The 22,897-nt window shown below is 39.3% G+C and overlaps 1 protein-coding gene across 2 annotated transcripts in view; it reads right to left on the reverse strand.

The window, feature by feature from the left end:
* The window catches only part of sipa1l3 (signal-induced proliferation-associated 1 like 3), a 310,964-nt gene that overhangs the window by 63,908 nt on the left and 224,159 nt on the right, over positions 1-22,897 (reverse strand). For both annotated transcript variants that reach the window (XM_061973040.1, XM_061973039.1), the window contains exon 5: positions 6,057-6,245. In XM_061973040.1, coding sequence (XP_061829024.1) covers positions 6,057-6,245 — 189 coding nt within the window. The remainder of the gene's footprint in view (positions 1-6,056; positions 6,246-22,897) is intronic.

Here is a 22,897-nt window from a genome sequence, read left to right on the forward strand (position 1 = left end):
TCGGCAGCGTTACCGTGTAATACTCTTTCATATCAGTAGGTGGCAGTCGGTAGCTAATTGCTTTGTAGATGTCAGGAACACGTGTGAGACGAGGATGGTTTGTCGTGGTCCCAATACGCAGACGACAGCGGGAGGCAGCGTGCAGGTAAAAAGGTATCTAATGTTTAAACCAAAAGTAAACAAAAGGTGAGTGCCCCTAAGAAAAGGCATTGAAGCTTAGGGAAGGCTATGCAGAACGAAACTAAAACTGAACTGGCTGCAAAGTAAACAAAAACAGAATGCTGGACGACAGCAAAGACTTACTGTGGAGCAAAGACGGCGTCCACAATGTACATCCGAACATGACATGACAATCAACAATGTCCCCACAAAGAAGGATAAAAACAACTGAAATATTCTTGATTGCTAAAACATTCTTGATTGCTAAAACAAAGTAGATGCGGGAAATATCGCTCAAAGACATGAAACTGCTACAGGAAAATACCAAAAAAAGAGAAAAAGACAGCAAAATAGGAGCGCAAGACAATAACTAAAACACCAAAAAAGTCCAAATAAGTCAGGGTGTGATGTGACAGGTGGTGACAGTACACCTACTTTGAGACAAGAGCTATATTGATGCATGCTTGGTTATGCTTTAAAGTCATATCCAACAATTGCGACAATGACTTTTTACTGTCAACTGAGTTTCGTTCCGCATTTTTTCAACGCAAAAAATGTGCCTCGGCTCAAAAAAGGCTGAAAAACACTGCTCTACATAACATGTAATGGTGGTTCTTTGGTCAAAGAAGAAGTGTCAAAAGATGCCGCTAACTGTTTTAATGACATTCACACTTTACTTCAATCAATAATGGAGCAGCATCTCCTCATCCGGAAACAACAACACCGGAAATGTGTCCCGTGAAAAAACGTCCGATCGGAACTCTCTAATAACAAATGTTCCTTGGGTGAATAATTAAAACTCACTACACCGGTATGTTTTAGCGCTTTCATGGCGAGTTTACTGACAGATATACCGTATTTTCCGCACTATTAGCCGCACCTAAAAACCACAAATTTTCTCAAAAGCTGACAGTGCGGCTTATAACCCGGTGCGCTTTATATATGGATTAATATTAAGATTCATTTTCATAAAGTTTAGGTCTCGCAACTACGGTAAACAGCCGCCATCTTTTTTCCCCGTAGAAGAGGAAGCGCTTCTTCTTCTACGGTAAGCAACCGCCAAGGTAAGCACCCGCCCCCATAGAAGAGGAAGCGCTTCTTCTTCTACTGTAAGCAACCACCCGCCCCCATAGAAGAAGAAGCGCGCGGATATTACGTTTCATTTCATTTGTGTGTTTACATCTGTAAAGACCACAAAATGGCTCCTATTAAGAGACACGCGTACAACGCAGAATTCAAACTCAAGGCAATAAGTCACGCAGTAGAACACGGAAATAGAGCAGCAGCAAGAGAAGTGAACATAAATGGTGCGTAGGTAGAGGAAGCAGGGGTGCGTTTTCCGGCACAACACCGGACGACATACGCCAACATCTTCCAGTGGATTGTAAATGCCTGGGCGAATATATCGGTCTCAACTGTGGTCCGAGCTTTCCAGAAGGCAGGATTCACGGAACTGCTGCACAACAACAGCAACATTGACTCTAATGACTTCGACGAGACGGAGCCGGCCATTTTGGATGCCGTATTCGCCCAACTTTTTAATTCAGACACTGAAGAAGAATTCGAGGGATTTATGGATGAGGAATAATTTCAGAAAGTGAGCTTTAAATGTTTATTTTGTGTGTTGTGTGACATTAACGTTCGAGCAACGTTGAGTTTTACTATTTTTGTGATTGCACATTTGCACATTACATTTTGGGGGTGAACAGAGTTGTTAGAACGCTGGTTTGTAATATATTATTAAAGTTTGACTGACCTATCTGACTGTTTTTTTGACATTCCCTTTAGCGCAGCGTAGGCACGGCTTATAACCCGGGGCGGCTTATAGGTGAACAAAGTTTTGAAATATGCCATTCATTGAAGGTGCGGCTAATAACCCGGGGCGGCTTATAGTGCGGAAAATACGGTAAGTAAGAACTTTACACTACCGTATTTTTCGGACTATAAGTCGCAGTTTTTTTCATAGTTTGGCCGGTGGTGCGATTTATACTCAGGAGCGACTTATGTGTGAAATTATTAACACATTACCGTAAAATATCAAATAATATTATTTAGCTTATTCACGTAAGAGACTAGACGTATAAGATTTTATGGGATTTAGCGATTAGGAGTGACAGATTGTTTGGTAAACGTATAGCATGTTCTATATGTTATAGTTATTTGAATGACTCTTACCATAATATGTTACGTTAACATACCAGGCACGTTCTCAGTTGGTTATTTATGCCTCATATAAATTACACTTATTCAGCCTGTTGTTCACTGTTCTTTATTTATTTTAAATTGCCTTTCAAATGTCTATTATTGGTGTTGGGTTTTATCAAATAAATTTCCCCCAAAAATGCGACTTATACTCCAGTGCGACTTATACATGTTTTTTTTCCTTCTTTATTATGCACTTTCGGCCGGTGCGACTTATACTCCGGAGCGACTTATACTCCGAAAGATACCGTACTTTATATTAGAAATAGCAACAGTGGAGGATGAATGTCACATAACAAGAAGATGGAGGAAAAAGAAGAAGCTTATCGACTACGGGGTCGGCACGGACTACAAAGGCGGACGCGCGCAATTTTTCAGGATTTATGCAGATCCCAAATACAGATCAGCAGGTACCAGAAGGTAAGAAAAGTTGCATAATATTGCGAAACAAAACGTCAGATAATATGTCTTACCTTATACACACACCACAATAATACTCCTATGTTGAAGCACAGTGCAATCCATCAAGCTGTGCGACTTTTTACTTTACCAAAGTCGTACTAAAATGTTGGCATTGTTTACTTGAGTCATATTGCAGTCTACACGTATCTCTTATGTGTGACTGCCATCTACTGGTCACACTTATCATTATACCATGTACCAAATAAAATAGCTTCGAGGTGGGTAAGCTCAACCAAACTTGTCCCCTTACATTAGGCGCACTGGGGTATAAGGCGCACTGTCGAGTTTTTAAAAAAAAAAAAAAAAAAAAAAAAAAGGATTTGAAGTGCACCTTTTAACGTTTAGCTTTTTTTTTTTTTTTTAAAGCTAATTTTGCAGGTGTACACCTTAGCATCAAATATTTTGCTACTTGACGAATGATACCTGTTAGCATGCTAAAATTTAGCTTAGCTTAGCACGCAAGCATTTCAAACAAATAGGTGCACAACTCAGAGTTAGGTACATATTTTGTCGCTAGACACATTTTTTTTAGCATGCTAACATCATCATGCTGGCTTTTAATGTGTAATTTTGAAGGTATACACCTTAGCGTCATATATTTTGTTACTTGACAAATGATACCGGTTAGCATGCTAACGCTTAGCTTCTTTTTTTTAAGCTAATTTCGCAGGTATACACCTCAGCATCAAATATTTTGCTACTTGACGAATGACACCTGTTAGCATGCTAACGTTTAGCTTAGCTTAGCTTAGCTTATTGTCCGGAAAATACGGTACTCTGTGGAGAGGCTTTTATGTTTATCATAGTGAATAAATAAAGGAGGGACTGCAAAAAAAGCCTTGCTCTTCATTTTCCATTATAGAAAAGGAGAGATAAAATGGCTAAACATTAAGCCTTTATTGTATGTGCACTTAAGCGCTGCCCAGCCTTTCACTTCAGCCCAATATTGTACTTTGCACTTGAGTTATAAAGGTTTTATACAAACTAAGCAGATAATATGTCTTGTTTTGTTTGCTACCAGGGTAGGTGCCCTGTCGGCATTTAACCCAGAAAAGGATCAAGCCATTTAGAGCCTGATTTACTAAAGGTTTGCTAAAACACGTGGAATCCTGATAGCACACCCAAAGGTGATCTACTAAACGTGTGCAAAGCGTCTGTTAACTCAGCAGAATAAGGCGTGCAATCCATTTTGTGTCCGTGTATTCACGAATGAGCAAAATATATGCTGAATATCAAAATGCTCACAATACTGGGAGGAGAAGATGCAAATATAATTATTGAGCAATAATCAACCCCTCACCACCTTTTTTGTGAGAAATTTTTTGGGTTTTATTTAGCACGTGTCAGAAGGACGTGCAAACTGACAGTTCCACGCATGGCTGCAGGATCAGTGCACACGATGGACGAACAAGAATCCTCCGTCCTAGTGTGTCAATATTTTGGGCAGTGAGAAATATAATTCAGCAACATTATTTTATATATTTTTTAGCGTTATTAGAGTACTAAAGGGGCTGATTAAAATAAAGTGAAATGATGCGTTTCGGTGTCCTTTGGTATTTGTTTAATGGCGTTCGTTTTTTCACTTAGAATAAATATTATTAAAATATTTATTTTATGGAAAAAAAACAAAAACTTAAAAGTATGCATTTTTTTTGTCTTGAGCGAAGTAATGTGCAGCCACTCACTAATGTGCGCACCTTCGGTGGTAAAAAAAAAAAAAAGATGCACTGCAGGACTCCTAAAATGCCAGTAAAAAGTGGTACATGTCTCCTGCTTGTTTGAAAACATAGCAAAACGCCACAGGTAGACGCATGATAACATGAATGTGCAGGAAATGAGAGCGTCTCCGTGGTGATGTACCGTATTTTCCGGACTATAAGGCACACTTAAAATCCTCTTTGTTCCCCTCAAAACTCGACAGTGCGCCTTATAACCCGGTGCGCCTAATGTAAGGAATACGTTTGGTTGAGCTTACCCACCTCAAAGCTATTTTATTTGGTACATGGTGAAATGATAAGTGTGACCGGTAGATGGCAGTCAAACATAAGAGATATGTGTTGACTGCACTATGATGGCAATATGACTCAAGTAAACAACACCAACATTTTATATGTTCCATTGAAAATATAGAACATTACACACGACGCTCAAAAATCTATCAAAATGTTTTAGTACGACTTTGGTAAGCTATGAAGCCGCACCGCTTGATGGATTGTAGTGCTTCAACATAGGAGTATTATTATGGTGTGTGTATAAGTTAAGACATATTATCTGGCGTTTTGTTTCGCAATATTATGCAAAAGCAACGTTTCTTACCTTCTGGTACCTGCTGATCTGTATTTGAGATCTGCATAAGTCCTGAAAGTTTGCGCACGTCCGCCGTTGTAGTCCGTGCTGACACCGTAGTCGATAAGCTTCTTCTCTTTCTCTATCTTCTTGTTATGTGACATTCATCCTCCACTGTTGCCATTTCTAATATAAAGTAGTGTAAAGTTCTTACTTATATCTGTCAGTAAACTCACCATGAAAGCGCTAAAACATACCGGTGTAGTGAGTTTATATTATTCACCCAAGGAACTTTAGTTATTAGAGTTCCAGTCAAACGGTTTTTCACGGGACACATTTCCGGCGGATAAGGAGATGCTGCTCCGTTATTGATTGAAGTAAAGTGTGAATGTCATTAAAACAGTTAACTCCATCTTTTGACACTTCTTCCACTCCCGTCCTTGCACGCTACACTGCTACAACAAAGATGACGGGGAGAAGACGCTGTCGAAGGTGAGGCACGTAAATAAGACCACCCACAAAACGGCGCATCCTGAAGCGACTGTCAGAAAGTGACTTGAAGATGATCTGTAAAACATCATCTATGCAACATTTTCAGCAAAGAACCACCATTACCGGTACATGTTATGTAGACCACAAGGAAGTCTTTTACATTTAGAAAAAAAATAATAATATATGACCTCTATAATGCACCATATAATCCAGTGCGCCTTATATATGAAAAAAGATCAAAAATAGACCATTCATCGGCGGTGCGGCCTATGGTCCGGAAAATACTTAAATATTTAAATAAGGCCGTCTGCTCCACTTTTCAATTGCACACGCAGTCTTACTAAATCGCACGCAACACGCCCACTAATAGTACACGCTATTTTATACATTGCACGTGCTTTTTACCGTGTGGTGTTTGGATCTTAGTAAATCAGGAGTATTTCGCTTGTACTAACCCCTTGCTCGTCCAGTTTGAGGAGCTGCTCAGTGACCTTGGGCACGCCGAGTGCAAGTCGCAAGCAGGACACGTTGAGTTCAGGGACCACCTGCTCCAGGACCTCTTTTAGGGGCAGGCCACGCACCGTGCCGTGCCTCCCCGTCGACGACACCCCGTCCTCCAAGATGGAACCTCGAAGAGTCACCAGCTGTGTAACATAGGAAAGAAACAACAATTTTGTCATGTTTTCTTTTCACGCAGGCAGAAAAAAAGCCGGAAACTAGTTAAAAGTAGTAGAGTACACTGTGACAAGCAAATGATCGCCTGCAGACTCATGAACTGAACATTGTGAAAAATTGAGGAAAACGTGCGCTAAGGAGACATAAAATCGAGGACAAAAATGATGAAGTATATTTGTGTTAGAATAATTATGTATATATTATCATCATAACTTTATGCTTAAGGGCCATACTATAAAGTATTGTCAATTTGTGCATAGCTAGCAATCCAAAAGATTGCTAGCCTCGTTATCAGTGTTGTGTGCAGACTCGGCCTGCTGGCAGCCAAGGCCGAATATTTGGTTCCAAGACCAGACAAAGCAGAGAAGAGACTGGGCGATATCACCAAGAGTCAACATATTTGCATTTTTGTATTATCATATATTGTGTCTTACTGGAGTTGTCGAGATTACCCCCTTCCCTCAGTCACCGTGATGTAATAGGGCCATTTTCCTAATAAATGGAGGAGGCGCACGGGCTTTTCTTTAGAACGTAGTTTGGATCTGTAACTAGAGTACAGCCCAAAACACGTGTCTCCTCATGAGCTAAATTGAACTCCGTCTCTGATTCATTCCTTGCTTCTTGTCTGATTAGTAGATGTCAACAGTGTTTGCACCTGACATCTCTTTGGTCCTTCGAGCCGGATCCCAACACGTCTGACGATTCCAGCCTGGTGAGTAAAACCAGAAGACCATGGCACCCACATCTCCCATTGAGGAGCTGCTTTTTCTGCACCCTGGCTGGATCTGACGACTGACGGGGAACCGAGGACAAGAGGAAGGAACGCAGATTTCAGTGAGTACGTTTTGAATTACAAAGGAAAAATAGCGTGTGACTAAGGGTTACGACGCAAAAACAAACCCTGTAAATCCTAGGCTCTAACAGGTAAAAAGGCCTACAAATCAGAAGGACGTCGGAGTCCGCAAAGAATGAAACTTCCGTAAGATTCAACATTGAAAATAAACCAAATTAAGGACATCGGAGTCCACGTAAAAACCGACAATTCTAAAACAGAAGAGGCCATATAAGGACGTCGGAGTCCACAAGTACTGAAACTTCCGTAAAACAAGTGTGAAAGATATGAACGTGAGAGTGTGTGGGAGTTATCGCCACTAGGCGATCACTCCATACTAAAGTTGTGAGAAGTAATAGTGGGTTATTGTGGAGGCATCAGGCAAGACATCTCCACTGGGGGAAAAACCTCCAGTAGAAGTGATATGTACCACAATAATAAATTGAACCACTATCTTACAACAAAGACAAAAGTAATCCTTATAAGTTCGGCTCTGTAAAGTACGACGGATTACTCCAAATTCTCAAAATGGAAAGAGGCACCCAAAGAAACGCAGATCTGATATGGTCTATTACAATCTATTATAACCAAAATAGAAGAAAACAACAACGGCAGCGGTTACACCCTACTGCATGTTGGCGTTGTGGCAGAGAAGGACATTTAGCACGAGACTGTCCTGAGAAAAAACAAAACGTAGATCAGCGTTAAACAAATTCTAATCAGAGGACATACTAAGTTATGAGAACTTAAGTAAACAGACAGCAAGTAAACCAGAAATAATAATTGAAATAAATAACAAAGAAAGCAAATTTCTATGTGACACTGAAGCATGTAGAATTACATGTAGAGAATAAAACTAAATGGAAATAAATGTCTGCAAGATAAGAAGTCTGTCCAGTGTTTACAAGGACGAGACGTCATGAACTGTGCTCGGATTAGTAATAGATAGATAGCACTCTATTGATTCCTTCAGGAGAGTTCCCTCAGGAAAATTTAAATCCCAGCAGCAGTGTACAAAATTGAGATTGAGTTTAAAAAGTAAAAAGTAAATAATGGGGGTATAAATGGAAACAAAATAGAAAAATATTATAATAGAATAAAAATAAAAAGCAACAATGAGAATGAAAATATAACAGTAAAATAAGAATATCACAAGAGAAACTAGGCATTAATGACCATGTTATGAAAAAGTATTGCACTGTTATTGTTTTGCATCCCCTGTCATCCTAGCTCCCCCAGAGAGGAGTTGTACAGTCTAATGGCGTGTGAGACAAAGGATTCTTTTTTTTGTCTAAATCATATCTAAAGTTTAAAATTCTAAAATTCAGGTTATGAAGGAGGAATGATTGTTAAGAGATAAATAAAGATGCATGACATTAAAAGGTTTTGGATTGCTGCTGACCATGTTGTATTTTATAAGACTGATTTATTTTGGATTGTTGTGTTTGTATTGTGAAAAGAGAGAGAGGGAGAAAGAGAGAGAGAGAGAGCAGGTGAAGGAAGATTGAGGGTGAAGAGAATGGATTGAGAAAATATGGAAAAAGAATGTTTATAACCTTACGTTAAGTGAATGGTTTCTAGGAGAGGAGAACAGAAAATAGAAACATTGTGTGAAGTGTAAGGAAGAGATGGATACAGGATGTTGTTTGTAAAGGAAAACGAAAGTGAAGAAAAGATGAGAAAGTGACAAATGAAGGTATTCACAAGTGGTAGGCTGTTGGTTGTGGTTCGCTGCAAGTTTGTGTATTTGTTTGTTTGGTAGTTTAAGTGAAATGGGAAGAAATCAATAGGAAGAATTAATGCAAAATGGAATAAACTAATGCGAACGAGAGATAATGGGGGATATTGAAATAAGATATGAAGAAAATGTAGATTGAAGATATGCATGTATGTTTGGATATATAAATAGCGCTTTTATATATACAAATATATATGTATATATATCTATAATTAAAATAATGGAACAAATAAAAACCTAGATTAATAACTATAATAAGAGTCGATATGTATAGCATGATAAAATGATATAAAATAAGCTACATGTTTAGAGGCTGAGGAAGAAAAAAAAAAAAAAAAAAAAAGAGAGAAAAACGCTCTTCGAGTGTGTTCGCCTTATCTCTTAGAATGTGCACTCACGCACACACATAACCTTGTGTGTGTGTGTGTGTGTGTGTGTGTGTGTGTGTGTGTGTGTGTGTGTGTGCGTGTGTGCGTATGGCGCACCAGGAGTGCAAGTTAGAAAATAAATGTATTAAGTGTAAGTTTTAAGTTGTTTAACTTTAAAGTGTAGTCTAACATTCTTAGGTTAGAATATTTTTTAGACATTTGCAGTACACCATACATCTGGGTGGTGAGCTATGATAAGATAATGGCATAACATTAAATAAATAAAGAGGCATGGCAATCTCAACAGCTTTCAGTTAGCTATAGACTTTTGATGATATAATGTGAGTAACTATAACCATTACAACTGTTTGCTTTGAATATTGTTGAATAATAATTACAAATAAAACATTAAGAATTGGAAGAATGTCTCTTCTGAGTTGTAAAATTATAGTTAATACACTTATAGACAGTTTTTAGTGGTTTTAAAATGTTACTTAAAATTACATGAAGTAATACGTATAACATTTGAATTAGGAATATTGAATTAATGTTTATTAGGACAATAAATGCTGTAATTTTAAACATCATATGCAGGATTGGACACATTTCACAGTGATTGATATCAGTAATGCATTCTTCTCGATACCAATACATAAAGAAAGTAAATTTTGGTTTGCATTTACTTATAAAGGGAAAAGATACACCTATACAAGACTACCTCAAGGGTATGCGGAAAGTCAGACAATCTTTTCACAAGCAATGCATGCAAGCATGTCCAAATTCGAACCTTCAGGAGGAAAACAAAAGTCCTGATATACGTAGATGACATATTAGCATCACTGGATAGAGAAACCAGTAGAAAAGATACATTAGCGTTATTAAATCATCTACACAGTGAAGGACACGAAGTAAGCAAAACAAAAGTCCAATTATGCAAAACAGAAGTAAAATATCTAGGACATTCTCTAAACAAAGATGGACGCACTATTGTGGGAAGCAGAAAAACAGCAGTGCTGCAAGCACCAAAACTACAAACAAAGAAGCAAATTGTCATTTCTAGGATTAACTAATTACTGTAGAAGTTGGATACCAAATTACACAGAAATAGTAGCTCCTTTAAGTAAATTAATGTATGAAAAAGATCTAAAAATGTCAACACCAATAGAGTGGAATTTAGAAGCTAAAGCAGCATTCTGTGAAATAAAAATAGAATAGGATATGTGCGGTTGTTACAGCAACTGAAGTTTTGAAAGCTATCAAATGAGCATCAAATGACTCAATGCAAACGGCACAACTAGTAACACTAAAGCAAGTAAATTAATAAGATCAAAATGTTACAATACACACAGATAGTCAATATGCATTCTCAACAGTGCACACATTTGCACAACACTGGCAAAATAGAGGAATGATAACGTCAACGGGAAACCTTGTAACACATGGAGAACTATTAAAAGTAATATTAAAAGCGGTACAGTTAGCAGCTAAAGTAGCAATGTGCAAATGTGTGGCACACACCAACGGAACGGACGCAATATCTGTCACACGTGGGTTATGCAGCTTGCTGCGGTTCGTTCTTTCAATGCAAAAAGACGGCTCTGGACGAAGGTGTAAAGGTAGGATGGGATTTATTAACATAAATCATCCAACTACCAAAAACACAAACAACATAAAAAGAAAGGCGTGCCTAAAACACGTCAAGCTAAGACTAAAACAGAAGCTATGGCATGGAACAAGAAACTTAATTGGTACAGGCGTGACACAAACAGTGTGACATAAATAATGAAGCCAGGCCCACTGACTGGCAGAGGTAACTTAAATAATGCCTCTGATTGGTGCTCGGGAAGCAGGTGAGCGGGCGAGCACTAATCAGAGACAGGTGAACAAAATAAGTCGACATGGTGACAAAAACAAACAAGGAAGCCTAAACGGGAACTAAAGAAGTCCAAAACTAACAGAACATAACTAAACAAAACATGATCAGGACCACGGATCATGACAATATCACGTTTGCGGACAAAACAGCAAAACAAACAGCAGAAGAAGAAATACAAGGTTTTAAACTACGAACTAGTGAAATGAATAATGATATACTAAAAGACATGCAACAACAAAGTACTCCAAAAGAAAAAGATAAATGGAAAAATAAACCAAAAAAAAAAAGAACAAAAACAAAAAACGGAGCCACGTTGAACAAAGACGACATCTATGTATGTCCAGACAATAAACGAATTTTACCAAAAAAAATCTGTATAAGTGGGCAGCAGTATTGAGCCATGGTTGTACTCATGTCTCAACAGGAGGGATGGTGACCCTTATACAGAAGTACTATACTGCCTACAGCTTTTATTCTTATTCAAAAAATAAATAAAAATAAAAATTTGTAGGTCATGCATGACCTGTGCGAGGCCAATTCCCCAAAACACCCGTTCCAGCATCTATGCATGGATTTTATTGAACAAAATAGGAGTGAAGAAAAACAGTGTTGTCTGGTCATAGTAGATGCATTTTCAAAGTGGGTAGAAATATTTTTTAAAGGAAAAGCAGATGTGCTAACAGTAGTAAAAGCATTATGCAAAGATATAATACCAAGATAGGGTATAACTAAATCTATACATGACAATGGACCTCAATTTGTAAATCAATTAATCAAGAATAAGAAGCTATTTAACCAACAGGAAGCAATATGTGAAGATGGGTGAAAATATGTCAACACGGCTAGATATATCTTGTGGTGTACCCCAGGGATCAATACTGGGACCAAGATTGTTTAATATTTATACAAACGACATTTGTAAAGCTACAAAGGACTTAAAGTTAGTTTTATTTGCAGACGACACAACTGCTTTCTGTTCAGGAGAGAACACACAGAAGATAATACAAATAACAGAATAAATGAACAAATTTAAAAAAATGGTTTGACTCTTTGAATCTCAGTAAAACTAAAATAATGCTATTTGGTAACAGTAGAAAAGAGCATCAAACACGAATACAAATAGACGGAGTAGATATTGAAAGGGTAAAAGAAACAAGATTTTGGAGAGTATAAATAGATGATCAAATGAACTGGAAATGTTATATACAAAACATACAACATAAGGTGGAAAAAAAAACATTTCAATAATGAATAAAGCAAAATACGTCCTGGGCCAAAACTCACTTCATATTCTCTACTGCTCGCTCGTGTTAAACTTAAAAGGATTCCCACCACGGGAACAGACTGGCCAAATTACTGGTGGTACCTCACAGGACATCCAATACGGGGGAAGTGGACACTCTGGTCACTACATATAGTATACTGTAGTATAGATTATATGTATTATTCTACTTATTTTGTGTCTGGTTTTGTATTTGTTTTGTATCATCCCGTGAGGTGTATATTATTTTTTGTTATATTTGGATGCATTTGTTTGGTTTGTAAGCTTGTGAATCTGGGCTATCCATTAAGTAAGACTACTTATTATGTTGAAGGGGGCAGGAAATATAAGATTCTCTTTATCCTGTTCCTTCTCAAGCATAGGTGTGTAAATATGTGTTCAGTTGCCAAAGTTTTGAATTGTCTATTGATAATGAATGAATGAATTACTGGCCCCGGGAGATAGTGAAGAAGCTAAATTTTTTAAAAGTCAAATAACTCTGAAACATTAAGGCCCAAATCTAGTGTTAACCATATCACTCCCTGATGGACAAAATAGACCACCCAATTCCACACTGTTCAACACGTCCAGATGGGGTTTCCAATTATGGGCATGGTCAAGTGGACTAGACCCATATTTCCCAGTGATTGTTTGCATAAATCAAACCATGCGCAACACCGAACAACCCAGAGTGTTCTAAACGCGCTGGAAGTCACAGTTGTAAGCGTACCATTTGATGATGTGGATAAATGTTCAAAGTAACAACTGGTGTGTAATAATTGGTTCCTCCTTTGGCTGTTAATTGGTTACTCATGGCAAAAAGGTTTAATTGAAGTAATCTGCGAAACAACTCCTGAATGGAATTGCACTACATGGGACAAAATCTAGCCTGTAACAAAGAAACAAAGCAGAAACCAATATTTGATAAACATGTGACAAAAGCTAATTACACCTGCATTAACATACTAGGCTCTGGACAACAGTTAGGAAACTTATCGTCAGACAACTGCTTACACATAGTAAATGTATCAATATTTGTACAAAAATTGTTAACACGTCTGAACAGTTTGATATCCGAACATTGGAAAATAACTACACGTGATGTAAACTGGCAAAGTGTTGGAGATCCAACTTATATCGATACAATAGGTGTCCCCAGAGGTGTACCTGACGAGTACAAATTGGTAAATCAAGTTGCAGCTGGATTCGAATCATCCGTCTGCTGGTGGTGTACGATTAACAAGAATGTTGACAGAATAAACTATGTCCACTACAACATACAGAGATTAGGAAATTGGACAAAGGCCGGACTTGAAGTCGTCACTGATCAACTCGCCGCAACCTCCCTTAAGGCCTTTCAAAACCGTATGGCGCCAGACATGTTGTTAGCGGAAAAAGGAGATGTGTGCGCAATATTGGGTGAACAGTGTTGTACTTCATTCCAAAATACACTGATGCAGAAGATAGCCTGACCAGAGCACTGGAAGGCCTTCGCACCCCTCAACGGTAAAATGGAAGAGCACTCACCTATGTGGGATGGATGGTTGAATGTGTTCGGCAAATACAAGTCCTTGGTATCATCCATTCTAGTATCTATGGCTGTGTTTGCAGCAAAACTGACGTTGTGTGGATGTAGTTGTATTCCCTGTCTGGGTTCTCTGCTTAACCGTCTGATTACCACAGCGATTAGCCCAGCAGATGATAGAACTGTTCAGATGCACCTTCTGGCGGACGACAAGAAAGATGAATCTGATGACGAGGATACCTACCTGGACGGTGTTCCTGATCTGTTTCCAGACCCTGGTGACTATATATATATAAAAATATGATGATGTTGAACTCTGAGTGTAAACATAACTTGGCCCTAAAGAAATGAACTATTAACTGAAAATCGCAAGAAGAAGTTATTGGGGATAAGAAGATTCTGGGGAAGTTATGTGATAAACAGGAGGGAAATGTTAGAATAATTATGTATATATTATCATCATAACTTTATGCTTAAGGGCCATACTATAAAGTATTGTCAATTTGTGCATAGCTAGCAATCCAAAAGATTGCTAGCCTCGTTATCAGTGTTGTGTGCAGACTCGGCCTGCTGGCAGCCAAGGCCGAATATTTGGTTCCAAGACCAGACAAAGCAGAGAAGAGACTGGGCGATATCACCAAGAGTCAACATATTTGCATTTTTGTATTATCATATATTGTGTCTTACTGGAGTTGTCGAGATTACCCCCTTCCCTCAGTCACCGTGATGTAATAGGGCCATTTTCCTAATAAATGGAGGAGGCGCACGGGCTTTTCTTTAGAACGTAGTTTGGATCTGTAACTAGAGTACAGCCCAAAACACGTGTCTCCTCATGAGCTAAATTGAACTCCGTCTCTGATTCATTCCTTGCTTCTTGTCTGATTAGTAGATGTCAACAGTGTTTGCACCTGACAATTTGAGAATGAATGATAAGTAATTGTTAGTTTTAAAATATGTTCTATTTTCTATCTCTTTTTGTTAATATAAATATATCTTTCTTATGTGAATGCCGCAAGGCTTTCGCATTTGTTATACTGATTCAGATAAAAAGTTTGATCCCTTCTTCTCCCACAGTTTTCATCGGATCGGAACCATTGCCAACATTTGTCTTCTCCCTTAGTATCCTAGATTACCAGGAATTCCATCTTGTACAGGACATTTTTTCAATTAAAAAAATGATAGGCCCTTTTTCAAAGTTGCACAACTCCCACATTTCTCACCCGATTCCAACATTTCCACCTTCCACGCACTCCACTCAACCTGGACATTCAAGCCAACATGTTTTTGGTGAAAAAAATTACCAGTTTTCCCGGAATTACCAGGAACTTTTCCCCGCTGAAAACGAATAGGCAATTAAAAACCTCTTCTTAACCCACATTTCTTACCCAATTCGAACATTTCCACCTTCCACGCACTCCACTCAACCTGGACATTCAGGCCAACATGTTTCCGGCGAAAAAAATTACCAGTTTTCCCGGAATTACCAGGAACTTTTTCCCACTGAAAATGAATAGGCAATTAAAAACCTCTTTATATCCCACATTTCTAACCCAATTCCAACATTTCCACCTTCCACACACTCCACTCGCCCTGGACATTCAAGTCAACATGTTTCCGGCGAAAAAAATTACCAGTTTTCCCGGAATTACCAGGAACGTTTTCCCGCTGAAAATGATAAAGCAATTAAAAACCTCTTCATATCCCACATTTCTCACCCGATTCGAACATTTCCACCATTCACACACTCCACTCGCCCTGGAGATTCAAACCAACATGTTTCTGGTGAAAAAAATGACCAGTTTTCCCGGAATCACCAGGAACGTTTTCCCGCTGAAAATGATAAAGCAATTAAAAACCTCTTCATATCCCACATTTCTCACCCGATTCGAACATTTCCACCTTCCACACACTCCACTCAACCTGGACATTCAAGCCAACAGGTTTCCGGTGAAAAAAATTACCAGTTTTCCCGGAATTATCAGGAACTTTTTCCCGCTGAAAATGAATAGGCAATTAAAAACCTCTTTATATCCCACATTTCTTACCCGATTCGAACATTTCCACCTTCCACACACTCCACTCGCCCTGGAGATTCAAGCCAACATGTTTCCGGTGAAAAAAATACCAGTTTTCCCGGAATTACCAGGCTACCAAAAGCACCTTATTGCAGTGAAACTTGCCAAGGGACATGTTAGCAAATATTAACATTGCTGTATGTATACTTTTGACCCAGCAGATTTGCTCACATTTTCAGTAGACCCATAATAAATTCATAAAAGAATCAAACTTCATGAATGTTTATTTGTGACCAACAAGTATGTGCTCCAATCACTCGATCACAAAAAAATAAGAATTGTAGAAATGATTGGAAACTCAAGACAGCCATGACCAGAGGTGGGTAGTAACGCGCTACATTTACTCCGTTACATCTACTTGAGTAACTTTTGGGATAAATTGTACTTCTAAGAGTAGTTTTAATGCAACATACTTTTACTTTTACTTGAGTATATTTATAGAGAAGAAACGCTACTTTTACTCCGCTACTTTTACTCCGCTACTTTTATCTACATTCAGCTCGCTACTCGCTACTAATTTTTATCGATCTGTTAATGCACGCTTTGTTTGTTTTGGTCTGTCAGACAGACATCCATAGTGCCTGCGTTTCAACAAATACAGTCACTGGTGACGTTCACTCCGTTCCACCAATCAGATGCAGTCACTGGTGACGTTGGACCAATCAAACAGAGCCAGGGGTCACATGACCTGACTTAAACAGGTTGAAAAACGTATTGGGGTGTTACCATTTAGTGGTCAATTGTACGGAATATGTACTGTACTGTGCAATCTACTAATAAAAGTTCCAATCAATCAATCAAAAGTGTGAAGGAAAAAAGACCCTTTTTTATTTCAACCGTACATCCCGTCAAAAGCCTAAAGACTGACTGCACAGTTCCTGTCTTCACAATAAAAGTGCCGCTCCATCGCGCCTGCGCTTTCAAAATAAGAGTCTCCGAAAGCCAGCGCAAACAAGCTAGCAAGCTACGGAGTTTGCCGCCAATGTATTTCTTGTAAAGTGTATAAAAACGAATATGGAAGCTGGACAAATAAGATGCCAAAAACCAACCACTTTCATGTGGTATTAGACAGAAAGAAGGAACTTTTTTTCTCCTCCATTTGAAAACGTGGACGTTATCATCACTACTGTCTGATTCCAATCAATGCAAGTCATCAGAATCAGGTAATACACCAACTTATATTCTTGTCTTCATGAAAGAAAGGAATCTATATGTGTTAAACATGCATGTATATTCATTAAAACATCTTTAACATGTAAACAAAAACGGCAAAATAAATAAATATAATTTATATACTGTATATATCAATGTATGTATATATATATATATGTGTATATATATATGTGTGTGTGTGTGTGTGTATATATATATATATACATACACATATATATGTGTGTGTGTGTGTGTATATGTATATATATATATATATATATATATATATACATATACATATATATATATATATGATATGTGTGTGTATGTTACTCATCAGTTACTCAGTACTTGAGTAGCTTTTTCACAACATACTTTTTACTTTTACTCAAGTAAATATTTGGGTGACTACTCCTTACTTTTACTTGAGTAATAAATCTCTAAAGTAACAGTACTCTTACTTGAGTACAATTTCTGGCTACTCTACCCACCTCTGGCCATGACATTGTTTTTTACAAGTGTATGTAAACTTTTGACCACGACTGTACATGTACTGTACTGGCGGACTGTACATGTCATTTGAGAATTTTATTTTTTATTAATTTGCAAAAAATTCTACATTTCTGTTTTTTTTCTGTCAAGATGGGGTGCTTAGTGTACATTAATAAGAAATCTTATTTTATTTTAGCAAATGGCTGCAATGAAACAAACAGCAAAACATTTAAAGGGGTCTATTCACTTTCTATACCCACTGTACTTGTTAAATACAACTCCTGCCTTGTTTTTAATGAACACTTAGGCCTACTACGCCACTGTATTTTAATTGTGGTCATTATGTTGGTACATGGAGAGACAAGTTTTTTCTGAGGTGGTTCTTACGAGCCAGCAACTGGAGGTTTACAGGTTCGATCCCCGCTTCCGCCACCCTAGTCGCTGCCGTTGTGTCCTTGGGCAAGACACTTTACCCACCTGCTCCCAGTGCCACCCACACTGGTTTAAATGTAGCTTAAAGATGTACAGGTACATAATTTCACTATGTAAAGCGCTTTGAGTCCCTATGGCAAAATAAGGCCTGAAATGTGGGTGTCAGGGACAGACGCGGAAGGAGATTTTTACAACAAAGTTCTGAAGCTTAGTGATGTATCAGATCGCAAGTGTTTTTTTTTTTTACCCCTTCGTGTTCATATTTCGCTGTGTTTGTTGCATTTTTGTTGATTGTAAAATATGTGGATGGAGAGGGGGTGTGACGTTCATATGTTGTCAATATTCAGTGTTTTATCCGTCATAGTTAATATTGTAAATCCATCCATCAATCCATCCATTTTCTACCGCTTATTCCCTTTGGGGTCGCGGGGGGTGCTGGAGCCTATCTCAGCTACAATCGGGCGGAAGGCGGGGTACACCCTGGACAAGTCGCCACCTCATCGCAGGGCCAACACAGATAGACAGACAACATTCACACTCACATTCACACACTAGGGCCAATTTAGTGTTGCCAATCAACCTATCCCCAGGTGCATGTTTTTGGAGGTGGGAGGAAGCCAGAGTACCCGGAGGGAACCCACGCAGTCACGGGGAGAACATGCAAACTCCACACAGAAAGATCCCGAGCCCGGGACTGAACCCAGGACTACTCAGGACCTTCGTATTGTGAGGCAGATGCACTAACCCTTCTTCCACCGTGCTGCCCATTGTATTGTAAATCCCACATTCTTTATTTTCATGTACATTCTGGGTGTTATTCCGTTTTTCAAGGCGGTCTGTCATAACGTGTTTAGCATTCAATCAGACATTATTGTGAGGTTTTGTATTAGTGTTCCTAAAAATAGGACCCAAGCACACATACTATACTGTACAGCAGATTTTAATTTACAATATACAAAAAAACTGTACAATATGTTCTCTATATTGTACAGTTTTTTGTATATTGTTTTGTATATTGTACAGGATGGCTTATTGTTTTTATTGGAGAGTAGTTTTTTTATTTCAATTCTTATCTTTGATCTTTATTACTTATGTGATTTATTTTTCTGCCATATTTGTTTCCACTACCACACCTTAAATTGGAGTCCTTAATCTTGTTATATGCAAATATAATGATAATAAAGTCCATTCTATTCTATTTTCACAGCTTACATGTATATTAAAGTTAAAGTTAAAGCATCAATGATTGTCACACACACACTAGGTGTGGCGAAAGTATTCTGTGCATTTGACCCATCACCCTTGATTGATTGATTGATTGATTGAGACTTTTATCAGTAGGTTGCACAGTGAAGTACATATTCCGTACAATTGACCACTAAATGGTAACACCCGAATAAGTTTTTCAACTTGTTTAAATCGGGGTCCACTTAAATTGATTCATGATACAGATGTATACTATCAGATATATACTATCATCATAATACAGTCATCACACAAGATAATCACATTGAATTATTTACATTATTTACAATCCGGGGTGTGGAGGGGGGCGGGTAGGTTTGGTTGTTATCATCAGTCATCAACAATTGAGAACAGAGAAATGGATATTGGAACAGTGTAGGTCTGACTTGGTAGGATATGGACAGCAAGTATCCCCCTGGGAGGTGAGGGGAGCAGTGAGCAGCAGCGGTGGCCGTGCCCGGGAACCATTTTTGGTGATTTAACCCCCAATTCCATATATATTTGTGTGTGTGTGTGTGTGTGTGTGTGTGTGTGTGTGTGTGTGTATATATGTATTAATGTGTACATAGATAGATAGATGCATATACCGGCCCCCAGACTCATTTTTTTCTCTAAATTTGGCCCCCCAAGTCAAAATAATTGCCCAGGCCTGCTCTAGAGAAAAGCGCTATATAAATATAATTCACTTAACTTCATTTCACTTCGTGAAACAAGTTTGAGAACCACTGCTTTAGAAAGCAAACTCGTTCAAAATGAGTAAACACCACCCCTGCTGGTTGTAACTATGTAGTGCACTGCATTTTCCATCCATCCATTTTCTGCCGCTTGTCCCTTTTGGGGTCGCGGGGGGTGCTGGAGCCTAGCTCAGCTGCATTCGGGCGGAAGGCGGGCTACACCCTGGACAAGTCGCCACCTCATCACAGGGCCAACACAGATAGACAGACAACATTCAAACTCACATTCTAGGGCCAATTTAGTGTTGCCAATCAACCTATCCCCAGGTGCATGTCCTTGGAGGTGGGAGGGGCCTATCCCCAGGTGCATGTCTTTGGAGGTGGGAGGAAGCCGGAGTACCCGGAGGGAACCCACGCAGTCACGGGGAGAACATGCAAACTCCACACAGAAAGATCCCGAGCCCGGGATTGAACTCAGGACTACTCAGGACCTTCGTATTATCATTGAACAGGCATTACTGGCAAAGATTTACCAACAACATTCAAAAATGTTGTGCTGACTTAAAGGGGAACATTATCACCAGACCTATGTAAGCGTCAATATATACCTTGATGTTGCAGAAAAAAGACCATATATTTTTTTTACCGATTTCCAAACTCTCAATGGGTGAATTTTGGCGAATTAAACGCCTTTCTATAATTCGCTCTCGGAGCGATGACGTCACAATGTGACGTCACATCGGGAAGCAATCCGCCATTTTCTCAAACACCGAGTCAAATCAGCTCTGTTATTTTCCATTTTTTCGACTGTTTTCCGTACCTTGGAGACATCATGCCTCGTCGGTGTGTTGTCGGAGGGTGTAACAACACGAACAGGGACGGATTCAAGTTGCACCAGTGGCCCAAAGATGCGAAAGTGGCAAGAAATTGGACGTTTGTTCCGCACACTTTACCGACGAAAGCTATGCTACGACAGAGATGGCAAGAATGTGTGGATATCCTGCGACACTCAAAGCAGATGCATTTCCAACGATAAAGTCAAAGAAATCTGCCGCCAGACCCCCATTGAATCTGCCGGAGTGTGTGAGCAATTCAGGGACAAAGGACCTCGCTAGCACGGCAAGCAATGGCGGCAGTTTGTTCCCGCAGACGAGCGAGCTAAACCCCCTGGATGTCTTGGCTCACACTGTCCTGAAGATGATCAAGAGAAGAATATCAACCCTAGCTTCCCTGGCCTGCTGACATGAGGGTATGTCTACAGAATATATTAATTGATGAAAATTGGGCTGTCTGCACTCTCAAAGTGCATGTTGTAGCCAAATGTATTTCATATGCTGTAAACCTAGTTAAATAAATAAATGATAAATGGGTTGTACTTGTATAGCGCTTTTCTACCTTCAAGGTACTCAAAGCGCTTTGACACTACTTCCACATTTACCCATTCACACACACATTCACACACTGATGGAGGGAGCTGCCATGCAAGGCGCTAACCAGCACCCATCAGGAGCAAGGGTGAAGTGTCTTGCTCAGGACACAACGGACATGACGAGGTTGGTACTAGGTGGGGATTGAACCAGGGACCCTCGGGTTGCGCACGGCCACTCACCCACTGCGCCACGCCACGCCAGTTCATAGTTGTTAGTTTCCTTTAATGCCAAACAAACACATACCAATCGTTGGTTAGAAGGCGATCGCCGAATTCGTCCTCGCTTTCTCCCGTGTCGCTGGCTGTCGTGTCGTTTTCGTCGGTTTCGCTTACATACGGCTCAAACCGATATGGCTCAATAGCTTCAGTTTCTTCTTCAATTTTGTTTTCGCTACCTGCCTCCACACTACAACCATCCGTTTCAATACATGCGTAATCTGTTGAATCGCTTAAGCCGCTGAAATCCGAGTCTGAATCCGAGCTAATGTCGCTATAGCTTGCTGTTCTTTCCGCCATGTTTGTTTGTGTTGGCTTCACTATGTGACGTCACAGGAAAATGGACGGGTGGTTAAAATCAGGCACTTTGAAGATTTTTTTAGGGATGTTGCGTGATGGGTAAAATTTTGAAAAAAACTTCGAAAAATATAATAAGCCACTGGGAACTGATTTTTAATGGTTTTAACCATTCTGAAATTGTGATAATGTTCCCCTTTAAAAAGTGTGCGTTAAATGATTGGAGTTTTTCTTTTGATTGCTCACACACAAACGTCGACATTTAGTATGAGCACAAAAATACTAAGAAAACGAAGTTGTTGAAATGAGAAATTGCATGTACGTATGTGAAGGGCAGCTGCAGCGTAGCATTCGTGAAGCTAAACGGATGGATGATTAGTGGGTCGATCAGATGACGTATGGCCTGACAACTGCTGGATTGAAGCTGCATTCTTCCTTCAAGTCTCACACACATTTGCAGCATTACTCTGCGGGGATGTTTTTTAATATGTCCAGCTGTATTGGCGATTAATATTCCACTCGGTGGCGGGCTTTGAGGGAAATCGACCTGCTTCTGCAGCAGCGTGAGAGAGTATAAAAAGCTGGGGAGCAAAAGAGAAGGTCTGTCCACCTTGCTGCGTCAGCACTGCTGCACCGTGAATATGATGACTAAAAGTGGATGGATATTCCAGACCAGCTGTGCTTCGAGTCAGAGAGAATAAAGTCAGTCTTTTTTTCCCCCTCCAGTGTGTGTGGGAACAAGAGCCCTGTCACAGGAGCTCTGTGTACTTAGACGGGGAAGCGGCACCATTGTTGCAGCAGCGCTAAGGTGATGAGGCCAGGCACCATGTAATCCGGCTAAAAACAACGCAACAGCGGCTGCAAAGTCAACACCCGCTGCTTATTGGAGTGACTGTGAAAGAGAACGACAGGTGGTTTATAGATGCAATATGACCAAAGAATACTACTATGCTAACAGAACTGACGGTTAGGTAATCCGATCAACATAATAACCGTGTATCCGCATAAA

This window comes from Nerophis lumbriciformis, linkage group LG17 (genome assembly GCF_033978685.3).
Source record: "Nerophis lumbriciformis linkage group LG17, RoL_Nlum_v2.1, whole genome shotgun sequence".
Classification (NCBI taxonomy): Eukaryota; Metazoa; Chordata; class Actinopteri; order Syngnathiformes; family Syngnathidae; genus Nerophis; species Nerophis lumbriciformis.